Here is a 24462-nt window from a genome sequence, read left to right as displayed (position 1 = left end):
GTAGTTTCTAATCTAGAGATAGAGAAAGATGGGAGGGTGCATGTGATATTTTTGATCATTTTAGTGCTCCGAGTTGTATTTAATAGTCATATTTGTGTGCATTAATGATTTGTGTGAATTAGGGGTTAAGGTCACGATTATAAATTTTGGGATCAATCCAAGTATGAAAGTGCACAATTAAAAAGTGTTGTGCCAACTTGTAGTAATCTAAAGAAAAAAGACTTAAAATGTAAAAATAAAGATTAATTGAAGACACATATCAACAAACTCTCTCCCTCTACATGTTTCAAATAGCTTTTAAAAGTTTTTGTCACAAAAATAAGGAAAAAAATAACCAAAATAATCTCTTTTATTTTGAAATTTTTAATATTTATTTTTATTTTAAAAACATGAAATCATGTCACCAAACTATCACCTCTTAACCCTAAACCTTAAGTCTATATTAATTAATCCTAGGATAAAAATGTATTTTTACTCTTTAATAAAATTTATTTGATCATTTTTTCCGTTAAAGGCTATTTTTGTGAAAATAAGATTAAAAAAAATTATCTTAAGAAATTTCTCAATTTAAAAACTCTAAAAGAGCAGTAAAATAAATTTTTTTTTTTGGGCAAAAGCATACTTGAATTAGAAAATAACAAAGCGTTCGAAACTCATCCACAAGCCGGAGAGTTAGATAAGGAGAGTAGCGCTGACTTAGCAATTGTATCAGCCAGAGTATTACCCAATCGAGGGATAAAATGAAAAGAAATACTACTAAAGGAGACTGATAGAGAGTGAATATCAAAGAGAATTCCTTGAATCCACACATGGTTCTTCTTGGTAGACAGAAGGGTGATGAGACTTTTGGAGTCTGAGAACACTCTAAGGGAGTCAACACCACGTGTAACTGCAGATTGGACTGCAGCCTTTAACGCCAGGGCCTCAGCTACAAGGGCTGAGGGGACAGATCGGCGGTATGAAGAGAAGTTGCCTGCTGGTGCGTCTGTGTAGTCTCGAAAGTGCCACCCCATACCACATCTTCCAGTCTTTGAGTCCCAAGCTGCATCAGAGTAAAGACTCCATGTGTTGGTACCTGAAAGAGAAGAAGGCGGAGGCAAAAGGTTGTTAGGCGCTAGCAGGGAAGGATCCACACACTGTGGCACTGCGGGAATATGCTGTGATTCTTGAGCTCCCTTCCAAGCTCTTGAATCCTGTAGTATTTTCAGAACAGTTTCTTCAACAGAAAAATCTTTACTTTCAAACAGTAACTTATTCCTGTTAGTCCATAGGGTCCAAAACACCCATGGGAACAAGGGAATGTCGCTTAGACCCGTTGGGGGCAGATTAACAATTTTACTGCAGCTTTCGATGAGGTTCATGACTGAGTTTGGTAGCTGTGGACGTGAGGACGGTGAGTGCATACATGGAAGCTGACTCCAAACTCTCTTAGCAAAAGGGCATTCGAACAAAACATGGAGTTCTGTTTCTAGTTCCCCACATCTCTTACAGTTTGCATCAATGGCCATTCCTCTGTTTTGGATCGCTGAGCCCACGGGTAAGGCTCCTGCCGTAGCTTTCCAGAGTAGATGTCTTAGTTTTGGGGAGGTATTAACCTGCCAGATGCGTTTCTTCCAGTCAAACTGGTCAAAAGGCTCAGCCTCAGTGTTGAGTTTGGCAACTGCGTAACCCGATTTTGTAGTATAAGTCCCCGACTTATCCTTTAGCCACACCAGTTCGTCGCTCATATTACAGTCACTGGGGGTGATCGCCTTAATGTTCTCCTCATACTGAGGCAGGTGCTCTCTTATGGCTTGTACGTTCCACTCGGAGGAGTTAGGTAGCAGGAGGTCAGCCACACATAGGTTAGCGTTTTCTAGTGTTGGTGGCCCTATGGGAGTTGAAGGTCTGTCGAGTTGTAGCCATGGTTGAGACCAGACCGGAATCGATTTCCCATTTCCCACAATCCAGCCAAGGCCCTTCTTTAGCACCTCCCGCCTCGCTAGTATACTTCGCCAGCCATGAGATGCTGAGGCCGGAGCAACACAATCCAAAAAAGATGAATTGTTGCAGTATTTTCCCATGAGGATTTGGGTAAGCAGGGACTGAGGTTCCTTTAGCATTCTCCAAGCAAGTTTTGCAAGCAAAGCATCATTAAACTGTTCTATCTCCCTGAATCCCAAGCCCCCAACACTTTTTGGCCGAGTTAGCCTTGTCCAAGAGACCCAGCACTATGGGGAAAAAAATAGACGCAAAGTACTAAACATATCTATAAAAATACTCATTAGTTTGCAGTTGAGTGTCTCGGGGCCAACTCCTCTGAGGTAGTTAAACCGTAACAAACTTACAGTTACGATAATAGACGGCCGAGATGCATCTAACAACCAAATCAATCTTCAACCGTTAGATCTTAACGAGATGATAACGAGCTCGATGGCACTAACCGTAGATTCTGATCACTCCGAGTGTATTTTCTAAAACAGACTCCGTTCCGTTTCGTTTCAAATTGAAGCGCCTAAACTCATTCCTCATTCTCCGTCTTCAACGGTGATGAAATCTCAGAAACCCTAAGCTTCACAGACGATGCCGCTTCCGATAATGGACACATGCCGGAAGCGAAAGCGGAAGCCGAGCGTGTACAGTCTCCAACGACTGGGAGAAGAAGAGTTCCCAATTAGCCGGAGCGGGAGCTTCCGAGACAACGTCAGGGTTTTTCTCCGGGACTTCGCGGAGGTCGAGGAGTATAACGTCCGCGGATCGCCGGTTTGGTGTACGCTCCTCAGCCACGAAGCGAAGAACACTGTGATTCCTCTGTATACAATCGAAGAAGACGTTGTTCGATCCTCGGAGCCTTACTGCGATCACTGCAGGTGTACAGGTTCGTTCCGCTTGGGTTTAATCGTTTAAATGTTTCAATCTGGGTTTCTTCGCATTGGAATCAGTTTCGGTTTAGGGATTATGAGATTCTGAGTATGCGTTTGATCTAAAGAAGGTTAACGATTTGGTGAAGAGATGAGTTTGCAGTTTGATTTTGTGTTTTAGATGTCAAAGTAAATGAAAGTTTGTTTCTTTTACAGGATGGAGCAATCACTTTGTGTCAAAACGAAAGTATCATTTTATCATACCGGTTGATGCTGAGTGGGATTTGCCTCTAGAGGATGATGTATTCGATCTGCAGACTCATCTTTTGCATGGACTGATTCACACTAATGGGTTTGGTCATTTGATCTGCGTCAATGGTCTGGAAGGAGGGTCCAGATACTTGTGCGGAAGAGAAATGGTTGATCTTTGGGATCGAATTTGTACCAACCTTGGAGCAAGGTAATAGAAAAAACTATTATCCTTTTGTGTTTGTTTGGTTTTGACTTGATTGGAGATTGAATGAATGTGTTATATTGCAGGATGATAACTGTTGAGGATTTGTCAAAGAAGAGATCTTTGGATCTTCGGTTGTTGTACGGTGTGGCTTATGGACACTCGTGGTTTGGGAGATGGGGATACAAGTTCTGTCGTGGGAGCTACGGTGTGACCAAGAATGATTACGAGAATGCTATAGAGCTTCTCGGTTCCCTTGAGCTTGATCAGATTGAGTTTGATTTTGGAGAGCATAGACAATTCAAACGGATCAAACAGGTTTTCCGGCACTACAAAGAAATGAGTGAAGGGCATTTGAAGACATTCAAGGATCTCTTGCGGTTTATCCTCATCATCAAGTCTCATGCTCCTCGAAAGAACAAGCTTCACTCTGCTCCTCCTCCTACTCTCTCAACTGATTCTCCTCTGAAGAAGAGATCAAACAGGTTGTTTATGAAGAAAAGCGATGCCGTGGAGAGTGAGAAGTCTCAGGGGTACCGGAGTTACAGCACTGTGGCAGCTAATTTGGGAAGTAGATGGCCTGTGAGAAGACTGGAGTACGCTGCTGAAGTAATCGTGGAGGCACTAAAAGAGATGAAAGTACTGAAGCAGAGTGGTATGACTCGGCAAGATGTTAGGGACTCAGCTAGATTGCATATTGGAGATACGGGTCTGCTAGACTACGTGCTGAAGTCGATGAACAATGTGATTGTTGGGAATGCTTTGGTTCAACGATACGTGGATCCTCTTACAAGGATTCTTCACTACACAATACAGGAGCTTGATGATGCTACCAAACTGGTGGAACAGAAGAAAGATGCTGTGATAGAGGCGGTTCCTTTGAGGGTTGTCAGTGAATCAAAAGCCGGAGGTCATGTTCATGGAGATCTGTTGTTACTATACACAAACGTGCTCTTGAACTATCCAAAGTCCGAGTCAGTGAGATCTGCAGCTCAAGTAGTCCTAGACAGCAAACACTTCGTAAAGGAGTGGCCTCTATGGGACAACGATGACAAAATCTTCCGGTTTGTTTGTCGTATCAATAACCCAAGTTTGATTGATTTGAGAACAGAACAGGTCACAGAGCTGCCTCCAGGTGAGCTAGTCACAGTCTCGTTACAAGCCACAGTCTTTGATCTAAAGCAAGCCATCGAAGAAACTTTCAGAGACACTTACTGCATCTTGACAAACTTTGAGGTGAACGAGATCGATGAGCTTAAGGAAGATGATGATGATGATAGCAACTTGCTGTTTGGAAAACTCGAGCCTTGCTCTGCTTTGACTGTGAGAGGAGATGGGATTGATTTGGAATCAACGCTCAAGTTCCAAGGTGGAAGCGACACATGGATGGTGAAGTGTGTTTGCAGAGCTAGAGATGACGATGGGGAGAGGATGATTTCGTGTGATGTCTGTGAGGTTTGGCAGCACACAAGATGCTGTGGAATTGATGATTCAGATACTTTGCCTCCACTTTATGTTTGTTCGAGTTGCTGTGATGAATTTGCAGAGCAGCAGAAGAGAGTTTTGCAGCCCAAGTACGAGTTTCAGAATCCTGGTCAGATGTTGATGCTTGGAGCAGCGGATGATTACTTCGCCGAAGAAGATGAGGGATGTCTTGGAATGATGATGTTTCCTTCAGAAAGTTTCGTTAGTGAACAGTTCATTTTGTAAACCATTTTTTTGGTGTCAAACCAAACACTGATGATTTTTTTGTTTGTAGATAAATCATTCTTTTGTAATGAACCCAAAATGGGAAAAAAACTGTATAGACATTTTTTGTGTTAACGAAGCAAAATGCATTTGTTACCATTTGGTCTCTGGTTTTACTATACTTGTTGCTTCTTCTAATCCAACTGGAGTTCGGATTGCTTGCATATCAAGGTAAATGTATTTATTTTCCAACTGATAACATACTTTTAAATGAAAAGATCGCTTATTAATTATTACTACATCACTACCATGTCCATGTCTCTATTTCTAAATCAGTTCAGTGATTGATGTAATATACTTTTACTACCGCAAAGAAACAATCAAAATGAACTAACCCCTCATAGACAAGCATCCAATAAAATGAATGGTTTAGCATGCCTACACCACAATCATTTTGTAATGAACCTCAAATCAATAAACTGAATTAAAATTCCCTCCGAAGGAGAAACAAAACCGACCTGGAACTTGAACTCTTGTTTTCTGAATCAAAATTGTCTATGATTTAGAAAACAAATGTTGTTTCCACTTATTTAACAAATAAAAGTGAATTAAGAAGGCTTCTTTAAATGCATAAATTCAATTGAAGAATCAGAAACATCAACAAATCCATTCATCTTCATATGTCTATTCATCATCTTCAACAACTCTGTAACTTTCTCCTTCGTCCCTTCTCCACATCCAACTTGTAACATCACAACAAGCTTCTTAAACGCACCTAATCGCAACGCTTCCTCAACCTCAGACCCATCTCCACTTTTACAAATCTTCCACATCACAGAAACCAAACTCTTCTTCGCAAACTCTGAAATCTTCAGAATCTTCTTCACCAGAATCGGCATCACTAGCTCGTTTCCTCTCACTATCGTCCTCCCTTCGTTACTTTCACAAATCGCGTCTAGAACCAGTAACGCTTTCTCGCAAACGCTATTCTCTGAGTCAACAAGCATCTCCACCGTTGAATTAACCAGACCCAGCTCCATAAATCTCGAGGTAGTCTCTGGTTTGGCGGAGATCATGTGGAAGATCGAAGTCAGGGACGACGAATCGCGAATCGATTTCACCAGCGCGTCGAAAACGCCGTTAATCGCGGCTAACTTGTGCACGATTGCTTCGTCGAGAGATAAAAGCTCCTTGACCAAAAACGCGGCGTTTTGATCACCGCTTTTCAGAAACCCCACTATACGCGTAAACGACGTCGTGGAAGTTAAATTCGCTTGACCTTCCGACCCAATAGGAAACATCCACGTCAGCAAAAGCAAAACATCCTCCAACAACTCCGACGCGTTTGCGTTTTCGGAAAACGCGTTGAAACAAACGCAAAGAACCAATCCGACGCCGTTTGCTTTAAAACATTTCGTGTTCCTCTCACTCTCTTGCCCTAACCTCTTCATTTTCTCGACCATCTCCACACACACCACGTGATCTCCACGCCGCGTCGCAGACAATAGCTTCCCGCAAATCTCGATCGCTTGATGACTTGAAATGGGAACACGTGGGGTCGGAACACGATCTAACGATGATCCTTTAGCGACGCACCATTCTTGGATCATCCTCCGAATCGCGTGGTTCGGTGTCTGTTCCAAAGTGGCTAGAACCGTGTTAGTCACCGGACACGTTTGGTTACCTGACTCAAACCATTTCTCGATGTTTTCGCGGTCGTAGGTAATCCCCGAGGCGATAATCACCGGGTCTTTCATTAAATCGTACGATATCGGACACTGAAACTGCGACGGAATAACGATTTCTTCCTCCTCTTCCTCCGAGGAACTCATCGCCGGAGTTAGTATGTCCTTCTTGGCTCCTCCTCGCCGTCTCATTCTCAACGAAAGTCCCATAACAAGAGGAGGTTAAGGAAAAATAAATAAACTTTCTTTGACTGTCTCATACTAATGAAGGAGACAAGTTGGGAAGAGTTTATATATGTTTTGTAATGTGATGATAATGGTTGGTCATAGGTTTCTGGAAACGCGAGTGGGTCAAAGTGAATGAAGAAGGTTTTTATGTCATATGATTTGATTATTCGCTAGCTGTTAGGAATCGGAAAAATTGACCGTTGAATGTTTGAAAATCTTGAATGATAAATTGACAACTAATCGGAAAGAGGAAAAAAATTTAAGTTCGAGATTTAACTTATTATTTGGGGTTAGGATTGGGTTTTCTATTTCTTTAAAGGTGTGAAATTACATACATACTAATACTCAGAGCAGTATATAGTCTGTTTTAGTACTTTTTGCAATATGTTTCACTAAGTTCTTTGCTTTAGATCTGAACTGATGGCAACAAAAAAAAACAGAACTGAACTTAAAAGAAAAGTTTTACACTAACGAGTTTAAGCAAAAACTTACATACTAATATTCAGAGAAAATATTCTAAAATATAAATAAACAAATATATGTGTATATTAAGTATTTCTTTTGTCATCCTAATTCTATAACTATAAATTTAAGGAAGGTTTTTATGTGTTTTAATTATTCTTTCACAAAACAATTATTACTTTTAATAATTTTAGCATGCAATAAAATATCTGATTAAAAATTAAAAATTTATCAGACATCTGCTGATTAAATATACGGGTATATATATATGGGCAATTCTCTTAAATAGAATTTTTTTAAAAATTTTATCATAAAAAGCCTCAAAAGAAAAAAAATGACCAAACTAGATTTTATTAAAGAAAGAAAAGACCCTTATACCATAGATATATAAATACAAATAAATAATAAATAAAATAAAATAAAAATTGTATAGTTTCAAATTATATGTTTTCAATTTCGAACTTTCAAATTAAAAAAAATTGATTTTTTAAAAACAATTTGTTTTAGTTGTTCAAAAAATAATTTGAAATTTGAAAATGCTTTTTGAAGCTATATTTAAAATATTTAAAAATTTTATTTTTAAAAATTTAATATTTACTGTTAAAAATTTTAAACCTCAATCCTCAAACCCCATTCTTTAACTCTAAACCGTAAATCTAGATTGATTAATCTTAAGGGTATAAATATATATTTACCGATGTCAAAAAAAAAAAATATATATATATATATATATATATATTTACCAAGATAAAAATTGTTTTTTTTACATTTTTTTAACACTAAGTGTATATTTATCTCTTCGATGAACCATTTTGGTTAGAGGTATATTTGTGACAAAAACATTTTTAGGACTATCTTAGAGTTTTTCTCTATATGTATTATTAAAGTGTAAATATTACATATACCTAAGAATTAAAATGATATATTTTTGAGGGAATTTCATGTTTACCACTTTCTTGGTACCATTATTCATCTTTACCACCACTAAATGAATATTTCTAAAAATAAATTTTTTCATTAAGTGGAAAAAAACTTTTATACCATTTATATATATATATATAATAAATAATTATTTAAAATAAAAAAAAGAAAAAAAATTATGATTTCGAATTATACTTTTTCAAATTCGAAATTTTTTATAATTCTTTTTTTTGAACTTTTTTCAAATTTGTTTTTTTCAAAATTTCTTTTGAAAATTGAAAATTATGTTTGAAACTATTTTTAAAATTTTTTATTTATTTTAAGTATTTATTATATATTTATTAGAATCATAACTTTCACATTCCAAAAAAACTTTATCCACCTCTTAACTATAAACCCTAAGTCTAGATTAGTTAAACCTAGAGTTATAAATGTTTTTTATTCTTTGTTAAAAGTGAAGGTAAAATTGGTTAGTGTAAACATGAAAAATAGTACTATGACTACAATATTTTTGGCAATTTCCCTATTTTCTTTGGGTAACTTTACATGTAGTAGTTTTTTTTCAACACAACACGCAATAGTATAATTTTTGTTTTTAGTAAATAAGTGAGAAATTAATATTTAAATGTTGAATAATGTGAAATCGGCTAGTGATTGACTAAGTCAGTCAATGGTCGGTGCATGAAAACGCTACCATGCGCATACTTTACGTGTTTAACCTGTTTGATTTTTTCTTGAGAAATCACTCTGTCCATATTCATTTTTTCACACTACTATTCTTTTTTGTAGATCAGAAACACCAAACTCCAACTCCCAATTTGAAATGCCCCATACCTGCCCTTCCAGCAAATTCAGTGTTATATTGTATAGTTTTTGTATTCGTCCTCTTGGATATTACCTTAGCATATGTACGCATGCATGTATATATGATTAAGGTTTAGTAATAATATGTATACTATTAATTTTTTTTACTATTAATTTTTGGCCTAAAGCACATTAACATAATGTGGCCTCATCATTTAAATAGCAAATGATTTATATAATATAACTTTATACTTACAACTCAATATATTATATCAATTTACACTTTCACATATTAAGGAGTTTTTCTCAAAGATGAGCAAATATTTTAACAAGAATATAATACAAAATAAGTTTTGCTTCAAATTTAATATAGTTTTATAATTATGGCAGAAAAAATTAATAATTGTAAAAATGATATTCCCTTTTTAAAAAAATTGGTTATGTTTTTTTATGTAAATTTGTCTCGATTATCACTTTATTTTTTGTAGTTTTATTTTTTCAAATTAACATATACCAAATTATTTTAAAATGAAAATATACTTACACATATAAAATTAAGAACTAAACTAATATAATGACTGCAATTAATTTAATTTGACTTATTAAATGAATAATAGTTGTAAAAAAATGAAAAATAGTTGTTCTTTAATTTGAAGGAATATATATAACACAAGATATCCCAAAAGAGTAACTAGACCAATCCCATTTTTTACTCAAAACCAAAAAAATTAACTAAAATTATAATATATTATTATTTATAATAATATATAAATATATAACGACTTAACATACCAATAAATAAATAATAAATTCTCAAATAATATTATGAAGACATTAACCAACTTTTACAATTAAGTTCATATGTATAACTTATATATATATATATATGTGTGTATGAGATCTCAAAATATTATTGATGTTATTTTCATTTATGTAACTTCAAATCAATCAACACTTTAGTTTATTTTACTATCTGGTACTCAAAATAACATATATTAAATTTTATATATTGTTACTAAATATATTTAAAAATTTAAGACCAGAATCAAACTAAATGAAAATAACAAAATTAGTCAAATTTTAATCTATAGAACAAAAATATTATTTTTGAATCGGAAAAATGTATGTTAACCAAAAAATGAGATATTATATATCAAAATCATATGTCTAAAGAAAATAACATATATTATTTAAAATAAATCATGCTTAAAATTACAATGTATATAATTTTGAAATAAAAATAAAATATTAACAAATTTTTTTAATGTATCTATTTTGTAAATATTTATATCTGAGCATAATCACGGAAAAATCACATATTATAACGGTTGTTGTACAAATATGAATGGTTACCATCTAACTCTTTTTGACGCACCATTTAGACTTCCGATCAACGTCATAGCCAGATCATATTTTATGCAAATTGTGTCGTCATTACAGTTATCTTTATAACTGAATAGTTTTTCAAAAATGAAAAAAAAAATAGACGACAGTACATGACTCTTTTTATAACAGTTACTAAAAAAATTTTGTATAACAAAGAATATTTCTACAATTACTCTTACATTTCATCTTTCTTTTCTCAAGAACAATCTAAATTTTGCAATGGTCGATAGCGATATAGAAGATTCGTAGGACCTCAAATTTCATTTACCTATTTTTTTTATGAATCGACAATATGAAAGTTTCAAAACGGGTACTTTTGCTTTGTAAATTATAACAGTATTTCCTAATGAAAAAAATAGTATCCTAAAATAATGGAACTATTGCAGTCATAACTCATAACACCAAGACTTATTTTTATCTAGAATTGGTTGAACTGTCGCCAAACGTTGTCATAGTGATTTTCTTATTTAAGATACATTTTGTTAAATGTCCTATTTTCCTTCGAAACATATTTGTTTTGATTCTCAAAGTGTAACCAAAATATTCAAATATTAGCCACAATCTCAAAACTCTTAGCCTAACTTTTACTCTACTATCTACCCTAGATAAAACAAGTATTTTAGTTTGTTCTAGCATTTATGCTATGTTCTAAACATATTATAATTTCTATTCCAACAAAATGTCAGTGCTCCACCTCGATTGAAACGTGTATTCTATTTGTAGTTATTATTTTTCCAAAATCTGAGGAAAGCTAGAAAACAATCGTAACTAAATATATTCAGCGTCATTTTCATAAATTCCTCTGATTTTTTTCTTCGCGTTGAAGAGAAAGATGACTGATATTACGAGGAAGAGAAAGCGAAATAGAAACCTGCTGAGAAATAATAAAAAAGACGATTGATGATTACAGAGAGAATGAGAGGAGGAAACAAAGCGGAGAGCAGGAGAAGAAGCTCATTAAAATCACCGGAGAGCTTTTGTGATAGGATAAAGGAGAATTAGGGAATTGTAAAAGTCCGAGTTTGATTTCTTGGGAATTTAGCTAATACATAATACGGAGTATTTTATTATATAGAGTTTAGTACCTCAACATTACTAATTAACATGATCTAACCCATGTCAATAAAAATTAAGATTGTGACATGTGTTAGAATTATTTATAAATATATAATTATAATTATTTAACATAATTGATGTAAGTTATTAGTTTTCTTTTTTACAAATCCTTAAGAAAAGAGAATTATAAAACTTATTTGATACTTATTTTCCTTTTTTAAATAATTTCGTGAAGAAAATTATATTAAAAATTATTTACTTAAAATAATAGTAATGACATAAATAAAAACAAATTGTAAAATAGTAATTAATTTTAAAAATTATTTGATAGTAATATGAAATTTTTATTTTTCTAAAATTAAAAAAGGATAATTGTATAAGTTTAACTGTTTAAGTGATGGTAATTTTCCTTTTCGAAAATTATAAACATTAAAATTTTTGTAAAAGAGTATTTGATAGTAGATTTGCTTTTAAAAATCTTAAAACAGATTTTCAAAAATAAAATTTTCCTTATAATAACCATTATTCCTTTTTAATAGTAGTTTTTTTTGTTAAAAATCATAAACAAAAAAACGACAAATATTAACATTTATATAGTGCTAAACTCTCACATACTTATTTAACCAAACACAATAGTAAATACAAGAAATAAGTTTTTCTTTCTTAAAACTTCTCTAAACTTTATTTACTATTAATACTGCTATATCTTATATCATAATTGTCATACAGTTAAGGTGTCACTATTATACTTATGCTTTTGTACATAGAGACCATTAATTATAATGTCCTAATACCATCTTCAATGTATTTTGCTATTTTCACCTCTAAAATAAGGAAACTCTATAATAGAGGTGAGATATGCTCTAATGTATTCCTCTAAAATAGCAATCTCTAAAATATAGAGTAAAAAATAGAGAAATGCTATTTCTTCCTCTATAAATAAAGGAAAAAATAGAAATTTCTATTATAGAGAAAGAAATAGAGGTGGGTTAGAGCAATTTCACCTCTAAATACTATTATAGAGGTGAAAATAGCAATGGGTTGGAGATGCTCTAAAGAACGCCTTGACGTCATTAGTAATAATGTAGCTTTGTTATAACGTCACTTTATCACGTTAATACATGTTTGTTAGTGATTTGAAAATAAAAACTGATTCTTATGATTTTGATATATTAAGAATCAAAGCCGCTGTGTCATTATGATTTAATTAAACGCTTTTCCAATCAAGAAAAATACAAGATAACGTTTAAAAAAAAAATTAACCCAAATTATTAATTAATTGGTTAACATGAATTATCAAGGAAACAATGAATTCAAGAAATTCATAAATGAATACGAACTATAGGAAGAAATTATATTTTACAATTGTCTTTTGTTTAGGATTATAAAAATGTGTCAATAAGAAAATTTAAGATTATGACATATATTAAAACAATTTTTACAAATATTTATTTATTTAATAATAATTATTATTTCTTATAAAACTTAAAAAAAGTCTATTTGGAAGAATTGCCCTTCTTTTTTCTACTGTTTTTTTTCACGGTTCTTCTACGTTAATATAATTTTCATATACATAATATGTGGTGAATGGAGAATAGATGACAATAAAGGGTGGGTGTTTATTGTTGACGAGGTAAAACGTGGTAGATTACTTGTTTTAGACATGAATGTTACTGTTGATAAAAAAAAGACTTGAATGTTACTTTGTGTTAAAAAAAAAAAAGGACTGGAATGTTACTTTTGATGAGTTTAAGACTGGTTTCAGAACACTACTTAACGAACTAACAATAAGGTACCAGATTAAGATTTATACTCGGCGATTTGATCAACATGCTAGGATCTCATCCGGTTGTGCTCTATAATGATCCCCAAGTCATGAGTTTTTTTATATATGTAAAAGAGATTGATGTGGTAGTCTAATATAGTATGTGACATTTACAAATCACAAATCAGATGAGTAGAGTAAATGCTGATTTGAGTAAAAAGCCATCTAATTCAAATACTGAGAAGATGATAGTATTATTTCTGAATTTTTTAACAAATTTGTTGTAAACCAAATTTTGTTGGTATTCTTTTTCATCTGGTTTTTAGTTTCAGTTAATATACATAAATAAACTTTCTATGTCAATACTTATAAGTATAACTAAATACAAGTACTATTTTATGCGAGTTGTGGGATTATATCATTATATGGAAACTGATGTTGCGGTTTTAAATTTGCTCCACTGTAATAGTTCATTGCTCCCAAGTGCATTAGTTTGGTCAGACAAAAATGACAATGTCCACATGGCAAATTATTAAAATCACTAATATTTAAGACTAGGCCTAAATTAAGATAAACTTTATTCCTTTGTCGTGTAATAATCCTAGGTAGAGAGTGAGAGAGATAGCCATCATCCACGTGCTTAGCCTTCTGATCACCTACTCGCTAGGTGTTTAAGGCTACAAATATTTCTCTGTTTAAACTCCTTAGTCCCAACCCATCATCCTTTGTCTTCAACTATTTGTTTTCTTTCAGTTAAATCCCTAAGGGTTAATCTTACCATTCTTTTCTTTTTAGGAAAAAAATGTGTGTTACAAATCGACTCCTTAAACAAGGGAAAACCAAGAGTGACTTTTAGAATTGATTCCAAGAGCGATCGTCCAAATCTTTTGTTGGAAGTTGGCCTTCTTAACTCTTTTATGCATTTTTGTTAATATATTTTAATATTTAGACAAAAATCTTGTTTTATCAACATCATCTAATAAATGTTTGAATCCTTGTTGTCTGTGTATATCTGTTCATTCACGATATGTTAAACAATTTAAATTTTAAAAATAAAACTGCCTGTGCATTGTACTATTATTTTGCTACTTCTAGAGGATGTCGTATATGGCTCTGAAAATTAAGACAGTTACCAAGAATCACATGCAATAAAAAGAGTGCTATGTGAAATTGCATAGAGCATGCAGCAATACTTTACTTATATGATTTAGCAAAAAAAATATACTTTACTTATATTTTGTTGGTATTTAAAGCCAAAAATACCTTATTATCATTATTCTATCATAGTTGGGACATCTTTTGAGTAGTACACTACAGCCTGAAACTTAAGAATGTAAGAAAAAATCTTCACATCTAAAAACAAATCTTCGAAAGTTCCGTTTCACGTCTTATCATCTTTTCCAAAAGAGATTTTCACAAAAAAACACACCTTTCATGTATAAGAATATTATTACTAGGCATGTAATATTAAAACTCTTTAAAAGTAAGTGGAAGATGAAAACACTTTGAGGAAAAAAGAATCGGAGAGAAACGAGACAAATAATAAACTAAAGAAAAAAGTATCAAATATGCTCAAATAAAATAGTGAACGTTTTACTAAAAGTGAACAAGCATGTGGCTACATATTTTGTTCATCTGCACAAAAGTTAAGCATACACATAAAAAAAAATCATATGTTTACAAAACCTATTAATATGTATGTATATTTTATATTAAGTACTAAACTCATACAGAAAAACCAAAATACATATGTTGACAAACAGAAAAAAATTTTTTTGATGAAAAATACAAAAAACAAAATTTTCACAGCTTGAATAGTTATTTTTACACAAGATTTTGATTCACACAGTGGAATTATTTTTTGATTGCCAAATTTTATTCAACTGTATGCATAATTTATGCATTTCTAAAGTTTGTACATAAATAATGTTTACATATTTATGCATGATTTATTTTTTAAAAAATTGATCCGTTGATTTAACATTTCTTGCATTAGTTTTAATTGTGACTCGATATATATATATAATATTTGATTACATATAATAAAAATATTAAAATATTTTAATAAAATGAATTTTATAAATATGTAAGAGTATATTTTAGTTATTCTACTTAAGAAATGTTTTTAAAAATATTTGTTGGTAAATAAATTTGCAATAACGAAAAACATTAATAAACAAGATATTACGAAAAATTTAGTAAAATAATAAATAATACACTAGGTGACATAAATATTTTTCCCATACAGTATAACTTCCAAATATTTCAATATGTACATAAAGATTTGATGATATTACATAAATTTTCCAATTAATATATTACAACATTTCGTTCATTATTATTGATTTTCTAAAAACTCAATTTACAGAATATATGATGTTACAATAACTTTTGTATCCTTTATAAAATATATACTTATCCAAACTATTATTTTATGTTTTAAGAAACATTTAGAAAATATTAAATTTTAGTTTTCATATTTTTATTTTCATAGCAAATATAATATTATATAATACAATTATTTTATTTATTAACTCGCTGTTCACCCGCGGTCGATTCAGTGATCCAGCCACCTGGTAAGTCGTTCGGTTCAGTGTCGTGATCGGGTTTAAAAAACTGGTTATCGGTATTGCCGTTGTTGATAGCATAATTAATCGATTAAAAATCATACATAGAACGTAAATTTATAGATTTTTTGGGGTTTTATGTATTCTAAATACGTTCTTACGTGGCGATGAATTTTTGATACTTAACAATATATGTGAATGTTTAAAAAAGATTTAGACAGATATAATTTTATTTAAAATATATATATAATATATATACACATTAGTTTTAGAAAATTGAGAAAAAATATATTTCAGAAATATCTTTTATGTATAAAATATAGTTTAATATATATAAATAGTTTCAAATGATATAAAATATATATTAAGATGATGAATTTATAAGTTTAAATTACTTTGCAAACAATCAAACTACTAGCTATAATCATATAAATACATAAAATAAACAATAATTAATATAATTAATAATACTAATAAAATTTATAATAATATTAATAACTTAGGTTTTGAATATCGTCCATACTTAAAATCCGTCCAAATGTTCGTGTACACTGTATAATATCCGCTTTAACACTTTTCATTATCTGAATTATATAAATCCGTATAAATCAAAACATAATATCTGGATGACAAAGGATTAACTGGTAGAACTATAAATAGCGGATAGTTTTTTAAGAAAGGGTTATGTAATTGATTGTGGATGCAAAAAGAAATAACATTAGAAAATCTTTTATCAAAAAAAAAAAGAAATAACATGCTGACCATTTTCGTATCTGCTGTAGAAGAAAACAATTAGTTAGGTCGGAGTTGTGTTTGGACGTAGAAGGGAACGGCGGATGTCAATTATTCACACAATGGGGAAAGAGATTCGAATTATTTGATTAGACATGAAATGAAAAAGCAGTTTGGTGGTCAGAAAAAATAATTAAAGAGAGAAAAGAACAAACAAAAACAACTGAAAGAAGCTAAGGTCCAATGGGCGAGGAGAGGCTACCAAGGCACAGCAAAGGTCAAGTAGTTTCCAATAATCAGAAGTGTTCTGGGACTTCAATATTCTTAACATAAAAATAATTACAGAATTTTTTTTTAAAAAGCAAAATTTGCAGTTGTCCTCCCCATGCACTGAGGAGCTACTTCACTTTTTTTCTTTCCTTTTTCCTTTTGTAAGGAGGAAAGGAACAAAAAAAAGACACAATAACATAAAGAATCTTTTGTTGGGATGCTATCACCATCCTTGTAATTCTTCGATTGGATATCTAAATACATTCATATAAATTATTTTCTGTTTTGTGATTAACAAGTAATTTTATACATATTTTGTTCTCGGTTATTATTTTTCTTCCACTATTATTCGAACAAATATTATATCCGTTTATTAATATTAAAAACCAAAATACCATTTCTTAAAATCAATAGTATTACAGTAATATAAAATATGCATCTCCGGTATGCACATACCAAAACTCTTCTGGTTAAAGATAAAATGGTTCAAATGCTCCTGAAATTTTTTGTTTTTATTGGACCATTTGAACTTATATGCATTTAATATCAAAAATCTTTAAAAAAAAATCAAAATATCAGTTATCATAATTTGGAAAATACATATATTTTCAGTTTTTTTATCGGTTGCAGATGTGTTTCTAGGCTTTGATACAGTGAACTGTGTGTCTGTGTCTCAATTATTTTTGTTAACCATAGTAAATACGAATTGACTTGAATTTTTTTTTTTTTGAATACGAAGATTCGAAGAAGTTCGGAGCTCAATCTTACAATCTTTATAAAGCCACCACGTCTTATAATATTAACTGAAGATTTCTTCCTTTCTAGTTAGACTAACGATCTCGCGTAATTTGGAAAAGGTATCATCTGAACATATCAAATCATGATGCACGTAAATGCAGCGGCAGGAAATAACCTGCCAACTTCTGCCTCAAAAAAAAAAGATTCAAAATCACTTCAAACATCTTAGAAAGAATAGTTGACTTGTTAAAGAAGGAATCTAAACCCTACATCTACTATCCAAAACCTTCCGATTCTCTATTTAGAAATTTCACATGAAACTACGTACGCCTTATGAACAATTAATAAAGTTGACGAATTATTTGTGTAAAGAGAATATAATAATATATGTATCGGACAAGAACATACGTAGCTAGTGGAGACTGCGAAAAAAACAATGGAACTAGTTGTCGTGGTCCTACATGGATATGCTTTCTGTGTAGTGATGATATTCACTTCAACTCTGGACGATTATCTTTTTCTTCTTTTTTGTGGACTCTTATCTTATACTTGCGGACAGCTCCCAGTCAGTAATCTCACCTCTCACATCAATGTCCGGAATAGGATACACAACTTTTTTTTTATTAAGAAGGATACAAAACTTATACTTCGCATTTCGCAATTTGAAAGAAAATTTTACTTTTTGTATAATATTTGTTAGCGTTTACATATTTTAGAAAATTTATTTTGTAGAACGTAAACGTTAACGTAAAAAACAAGACCATCAACTTTTACGAATTTTGATTACTTGTTTTGGAAAGTGTCTACTGAGATAAAAATAAAATAAAAGTGTTTTCTAAGATATGCAGAAGCAAGAAATTTATCATTATTTTCCGTGGATTCTCTGATTTAAGTCATTCAATTCGGTATGACGATGAGTTAATTCTAACATATTTTGTCATTCAACTCAGCGAATTATACTGTGATGCTGCAATATATTTTAACTCGGCCTCGAACGAACGTGACACGTGTGTATCATTCAATTCGGCGAAGTTGCTGTGATGCCGCTGCGTCTTTATAAATTTCCATCTCGTCAGACAGAAGTTATTTTGAAAATATATTGGAGCATTTATCGCTTAGATGAATCATAAACGAATATGTCAACTAAGTGTTTGATTAGGACATAGTCGACATGTTGTGAACATAGTTTATCCAAAATATTTTTTGGTATTTGTCTTAGCTTCACATGACACCAAACTTTTTGTTTAGTAGAACATGCTTTATGTTCACTATCTGACTGAGTTTACTATATCAAATGTATAAGTCATTCAACCCGGCATAACTTTATAAACGGGTTAAGCATGGAAAAGGATGTCACTCAACTCGACAAGCTTACTGTGTCATTGTCAAGATTGTTTTTTAACTCGGCTTTCACGATTAGTAAGACTGTGAAATTGAGATGAGTGATTCATCTCGGCGAATTTACCATGACATGAAAAATATCTTTCAACACGAGTTTTTAGCCAATGAAACAGCTTACATATTACTTTTTTGCATAATTGAACTTGTTAAAGCTGCCTACGTACCCCTGAAAAAGATTAAACCTTATGTAGTTTTTTTTCTTGAAGTAACGTTTGAGGTTCATAGATTCTATGATCTCGTCTACCCAGTAACCTTTCTTAAGATTAATATGTTTCTTGATTATGTATATGATGATTTTCTTGGTGGCTTTTGCCTTTTCGTTCCTTTAAATATATTTTGGTATGAATGTACTTAGGCGGATCTGCCATCTCTCGCAGAAACCGCAAAAATTATTAGAGGTGAACTGAGAATCGTTGTTGGTGACAATATCGTAGCGGAGTCTGTGTCAGAATATGATGTATTTTCAGAAAAAGTTATGTACTTTGGGATCAGTGATTTGAATAAATGTATTTTCCTCCACCATTTTATGTAGTCTGTAATCATAAGTAAGAAGCGTCGCTTCCATGAACTCAGCAGATGGTGAACAATATCCATTGCCCAATGCATGACAGGATACAGAGTGGTGATCAGTCTTAGCAACTTGATAGGATAGTGAATGTTTGGAACATCTCTAGCATCTCTTTCACTTTGCTGCACACTCTTTGCAATCTGCTACCGTTGTTGGCCAAAAATGTCCATGGCCTTTGATTTTTAGAGCAACTGCTCGTTCACCGGAATGGTTCCCTTCTTCTCCTTCATGTGTCTAAGCCATGACTATTCTAGTTTCTTTGTTGTGGACACATGGTAACATGAACTTGTTAGCCATCCATCCGTAAAGGTTTCCACCCATTGGGATGTAATGGGTGCTTTGGTATTTGAGCATGTGTGCTTCCCATCTATCATCTGGTAACTTTCCGTTGGCCAAGTACTGTAGAATAGGAAGCCTCTAATCAGGGATAAGGACTTTGGCACCAAGGTCAGGGGAGTGAATGTCCATATTGGTTACATCAGAATCAGATAGCCGTGATGGGGACAACAACTTCAGAAGCCAATGGATGCTCGGTATCTTTATCTTTTGAACCGGGACTTTCCTCTTTACTTGATCTTTAGGATTACTCGCCCAACGCAATGATTACATCTGCACGTGTGTTCTTTCCCTGGGTAACCTTTGTTAATTTGAAAAATCTGAATTCTTTAAGATCTTGGACGACTTTCATATAAGTGTCTATTCTTTTGTTCTTTGCATAGTAGTCTTTGCTATACTACACAATAGGCTTGGATATGTTTTTCTCTAGTTGTCTTTTCCATTAAGAGTCTGGTAATGAGAGCTTCATATTCAGTTTTGTATTCAGCTTCGTTGTTAGATGCTGCGAATCTTAACTGGATTGACTAGTAAACCGGAGACTGTTGAGAAGGGGACCATATCTGTATGAATCGGAGAAGATTCAGGATGAAGCTGGGGAAGGCCAAACTGAAAAGGTCTGGATTGTGAAGACTAATGAGCTCAATCCTGGAGAAGATGGGCAATAAACAGACCGTTCACCCCTCTTTTGTTTTTATGCTTCTATTTAGTTTGTGTTTTAAACTTGCTCATTGAGATTTTTGCCATTGGGTGGCTTTAATATATTTCGTAAGTTTATGTAATCATCTCGTCAATAATAGTTTAACTTAGAAATATGATTGAGTAATTCCAACAACTGACCAGGAAGTCGACTTTCACCCTTTGTAGATATGTCACTTGTTAATATTACCAGGACGAAATTGACATAAAACAAACACAATTTTATTTAGAACCGTTTCTCAGTACTTTCAACTTGAAAATGTACTCAGTCGATTAAGAAGAGTTCTAATATTTCCCAATAATATCTTTGTTTCAGCGTAATGAAACTACTGTTGTGCTGGGCTGGTTCTGGTTCTCTCAATCAAGTAAAGGAGTCTGGTTCTCTCAATCAACTCCAAAATACTCCTTCTTGCTTTGGATCGCCATACGTGGAAGGCTTCAAACGCTTGATCTAGTGCAACAGTGGTGTGCTGGGCTCAACACCACCTGTGTTGTATGCAATGTTGCTCAAGAATCATGCTCCCATCTCTTTTTTGGATGTCGCTAATCAGAAAAGGTTTGGAAGAAGCTTGTGGGGGGGGGGGGGGGGGGGGGGGGGGGGGGGGGGGGGGGTATTATGAAAGACAGATACACTGCAGACTGGAATGATCTTATTGAGATGATAGCAAATCCCGGGTTCAATCCAACAGAGACGTTTCTCATCAAATACAGCTTGCAAGCAACTGTGCATACAATATGGAGGGAGAGAAACTCGCGTAGTCATGGTGAACAACCACATGATGTGGCTTGTTTGATCACGTTCATATATAAGGCAATCAGGCTGAAGCTCCTTTCGGTGAAAGGAAAAGGGCACAAACATCTTGCAGAGGGCCTCATGGCTTGGTTTGGGTCGCGAGGAGAGTGAGAAAAGGTTTTGTGATAGATGCTCATATTTTTTTATTCTTTGTACAAAATAAAACAGTAGCACCAGATGTAATACAGTTTTGACTGAATAAATTTTACGTTCATTCAAAAAAAAATGAAACTACCGTTGAGAAATTTTACGAAAAAAAAATAGAAATCCTTTTTCCGTGAAATTAGCTAAACATTGAGTCAAAAATAGTTAAACGTAAATACCAAATATGTTTTTCGACAAAAAATATTTTCATCAATTCGAATAACTAATGGCACAAATAACACGACTTGGAGTGATACAGAATATTTTGGGGAAAATCGTAAAAAACCTAAATCGTAAAACTGTCTGAAATGACCTAAAACACAAAAACGATCCGCAATTATTTAAACCGTAAAAATCCCAAATCAATGATGGTTTACATACTTGGAAAATAATAAAAAGAAAATGAGAAAAGATAACTTTCAAAGAAGATAGGATCGAAGCTTGGATATGAGGAAATATCATTGAAAATGGAAAGAAGATAGATACAAAATTACAAATCTACAAAAAAAATGGAAAAATGGTCGACCTAAGGATGAATATATAAAGATGATCGAGACCGAAGAGAATGGCACAAACACACATAAATCTTGCTTGTTTGAAATACGACTGAACTTCTCTAAAAATTTATGTAGTAAGAATATTTGTTATTTTGGTATGAAAATATTAAGTTAAACTTGTCAATTCTATTCAGCTCGTTTACATATCTCGGGTTCTGAATAACCCTATTTTAGGCATTCAAATCCATCTTCAATCTTTTGCTTGTATAAGACTAATATGCCAATTTTAGTCTTCGAATGGAAAAAGCGAACAAAGTGTTGTGTATCTAGCGGATCAAACGGATCTAACGTAACAAGAGTGGATCAAACGGTTTTAACGGTCTGAAAATTATTTTTGAATGGTGAAAGTGGATATAAAGCGATCCAAAATACAATAAAGATTTAATATAAAACTTTCTAATAATATGTTTTTCAGAATTAATATTATTTATTTTAAAACCAATGTATAGATACAATAATTATAAAATGTATTTAGAATTTAATAGAAAATTAATTTAAACATATATAAAAGAATACTTTATTTAAAAGTCGTTTATACGTCTTCTTTCTTTTTCTTTGATTTATATTTTAGAAAATAAAATATATGGTTATAATTTAATGTGTTTGGATAATATAGTTGACCAATTTTATTTTGTGAGTTTGGATTGTTTCTTACTTACATATATACAAATAATTTATTGTTCAATATTTAAACTACTTATTCTTATATTATATTGTATTTAGTTAACAATGTGTATTTTTCAGAAATTCGAATAGATTTGAACCAAATCCGAACAAATACTAGAATATCCACTCATAATCATATTGGCAATATACATGCAGATCAAAACTATATATTTTAATATATTTAATATAGAAACACATTTGTAGGTAAAATAAGTTAAATGGAAATTTTCATGCGGTCGTTATAGTGTGTATCGCTATTGTTTTCTTCTCTTTCCATTCAAAATCCTAGATATTACATTTGAATTCAAATGCATAAATGACATTTTTCTAATCCACTTCTGTTTCACCCTCTAAAATAAAGATTGTTATTTTTTCTTTTATATATAGAGAAAATATATTTATTATTTTAAAAGCATAATTGGAAAATCACATTTTATTTTAGTATAAAAATAAAGGAATACATTTAACGATGGTCTAACATGTATGAAATTATTTGTTTTCACATTTTCTTTACTCAATAAATCTCTTGAGTTTCCTTTAATTTTGATATCCTCATTCAATTGTCTTACATAATTTATCAGATCTTGTAAATGCATCACCATCAACTTATGTTTTTATACTGAGAAAAATTATGACTTCTAATTTGAAATCTTTTTTACTTCGATAGATACTAAATATGATGAATCAAAAGAGTATTAACTCAGACAACAATTCCTCTCTTATTTCCTCTCAAAGAAAAGTAGTCCTTAAGGTGACCGTTCTCCTCTGGCGCGGTGCTCGACAAGCCGAAGCAGGTCGCACTTCCTCTCCCTTTCTTTGTTTTTCTCTTTGCCTCCTATTTTCTTTTGTTTTCCCCTCTGTGAGATGTCAACCCCTAGCGACGTCATTGATATCTCGAGCTCCTATTCGGGGCCCCGGTGAACACTCGGCTTGATGGTGACTGACTCCGGTGTAGAGTCGAGGTCAGGGAGGCTTGGAAGCGGCAGAGGTCAAATTTTAGAGTGGTGATTTTTGAGATGGCAATTTCAAATTACTTCTTGCCAATGCGGTTCCAATCTCAGCTCGTCTTCAACTTGGTCAGGGGTGGTTGCGACTTCGTTCTTAGATATGGAGTTTCCATGTCCACTCGATAGTGATTTCGAGCTTCAAAGCATGTGGTGGATTTAGTTGTGGAGGAAAGTGGGAAGCCTATATATAGCTCCTTTCATGGATTAACATCAATCGAGAAGTGATGAACATGTGTAATCCGATGTTGCTAATAACAACTCGTCAATGTAGTCTATCAGATTTAATCTTTTAAGATTGTATGTTGTACCGATTTTGTTTCTCTCGGTTGTAAATTGATTTTATCCATATTTTTGGGTTGAAAGTAATAACAAGTAAATATTTTAAAAATGTGATGAATCAGTAGATGGTAAAACATTTTTCTTTAAAGTGTAACATCTTGGAGTTGAACTCAGATCCCATGATACTAAAGCAACACTAATCTAATTGGCCTGAGATTGGCCGCACTTGACTGCCAACTTTCACCTTTAACAGAGTTTTAGTTAAATAAGTTAAAGAGTTATGGACCCCGAGTATGAAACCAATTGAACCAACACATACATACACAATGAATTATTATAAAAATCATAAGAAAAATAAAAAAATTAAAGAAAATTATCCCAATTTTTTTTTTTTTTAACTCTAGTCTGACTTAAGTGT

The 24462-nt window shown here is 32.5% G+C and overlaps 3 protein-coding genes across 3 annotated transcripts; 1 reads left to right on the top strand and 2 right to left on the bottom strand.

Annotated features, from left to right (window-relative positions):
• Positions 1-653: 653 nt before the first annotated feature.
• On the bottom strand, positions 654-2511 carry LOC106378128. The gene is made up of 3 exons (XM_013818310.3): positions 2424-2511; positions 2328-2356; positions 654-2210 (listed from the first exon to the last, which is right to left on the bottom strand). The coding sequence occupies exons 1-3, from the start codon at positions 2509-2511 to the stop codon at positions 654-656; spliced, it is 1674 nt and encodes a 557-aa protein (XP_013673764.3).
• LOC106381338 (PHD finger protein MALE MEIOCYTE DEATH 1) lies at positions 2506-5077 on the top strand. The gene is made up of 3 exons (XM_013821243.3): positions 2506-2857; positions 3057-3300; positions 3381-5077. The coding sequence occupies exons 1-3, from the start codon at positions 2563-2565 to the stop codon at positions 5002-5004; spliced, it is 2163 nt and encodes a 720-aa protein (XP_013676697.2). The 5' UTR covers positions 2506-2562; the 3' UTR covers positions 5005-5077.
• A 381-nt stretch (positions 5078-5458) lies between these two features.
• LOC106381337 (U-box domain-containing protein 20-like) lies at positions 5459-7149 on the bottom strand. Its single transcript, XM_013821242.3, has one exon. The coding sequence runs from the start codon at positions 6876-6878 to the stop codon at positions 5592-5594; it is 1287 nt and encodes a 428-aa protein (XP_013676696.2). The 5' UTR covers positions 6879-7149; the 3' UTR covers positions 5459-5591.
• Positions 7150-24462: the final 17313 nt, after the last annotated feature.

This window comes from Brassica napus, chromosome A2 (assembly GCF_020379485.1).
Source record: "Brassica napus cultivar Da-Ae chromosome A2, Da-Ae, whole genome shotgun sequence".
Classification (NCBI taxonomy): domain Eukaryota; kingdom Viridiplantae; phylum Streptophyta; class Magnoliopsida; order Brassicales; family Brassicaceae; genus Brassica; species Brassica napus.
The sequence above is the reverse complement of the archived record's forward strand: the minus strand, read 5'-3'. Positions and strand labels throughout refer to the sequence as shown.

What these genes read in the sequence shown, in the direction of transcription:
- LOC106381337 (XM_013821242.3), bottom strand. Translation starts at nt 6,878, where the DNA reads ATGGGACTTTCGTTGAGAATGAGACGGCGAGGAGGAGCCAAGAAGGAC.
- LOC106381338 (XM_013821243.3), top strand. Translation starts at nt 2,563, where the DNA reads ATGCCGCTTCCGATAATGGACACATGCCGGAAGCGAAAGCGGAAGCCG. An exon ending in CGATCACTGCAGGTGTACAG is followed by an intron (nt 2,858 to 3,056) that starts GTTCGTTCCGCT and finishes TTTCTTTTACAG; the next exon opens with GATGGAGCAATCACTTTGTG. An exon ending in TGTACCAACCTTGGAGCAAG is followed by an intron (nt 3,301 to 3,380) that starts GTAATAGAAAAA and finishes GTTATATTGCAG; the next exon opens with GATGATAACTGTTGAGGATT.
- LOC106378128 (XM_013818310.3), bottom strand. Translation starts at nt 2,511, where the DNA reads ATGAGGAATGAGTTTAGGCGCTTCAATTTGAAACGAAACGGAACGGAG. An exon ending in CGGAGTGATCAGAATCTACG is followed by an intron (nt 2,357 to 2,423) that starts GTTAGTGCCATC and finishes TTTGGTTGTTAG; the next exon opens with ATGCATCTCGGCCGTCTATT. An exon ending in GGCCGTCTATTATCGTAACT is followed by an intron (nt 2,211 to 2,327) that starts GTAAGTTTGTTA and finishes TTTTCCCCATAG; the next exon opens with TGCTGGGTCTCTTGGACAAG.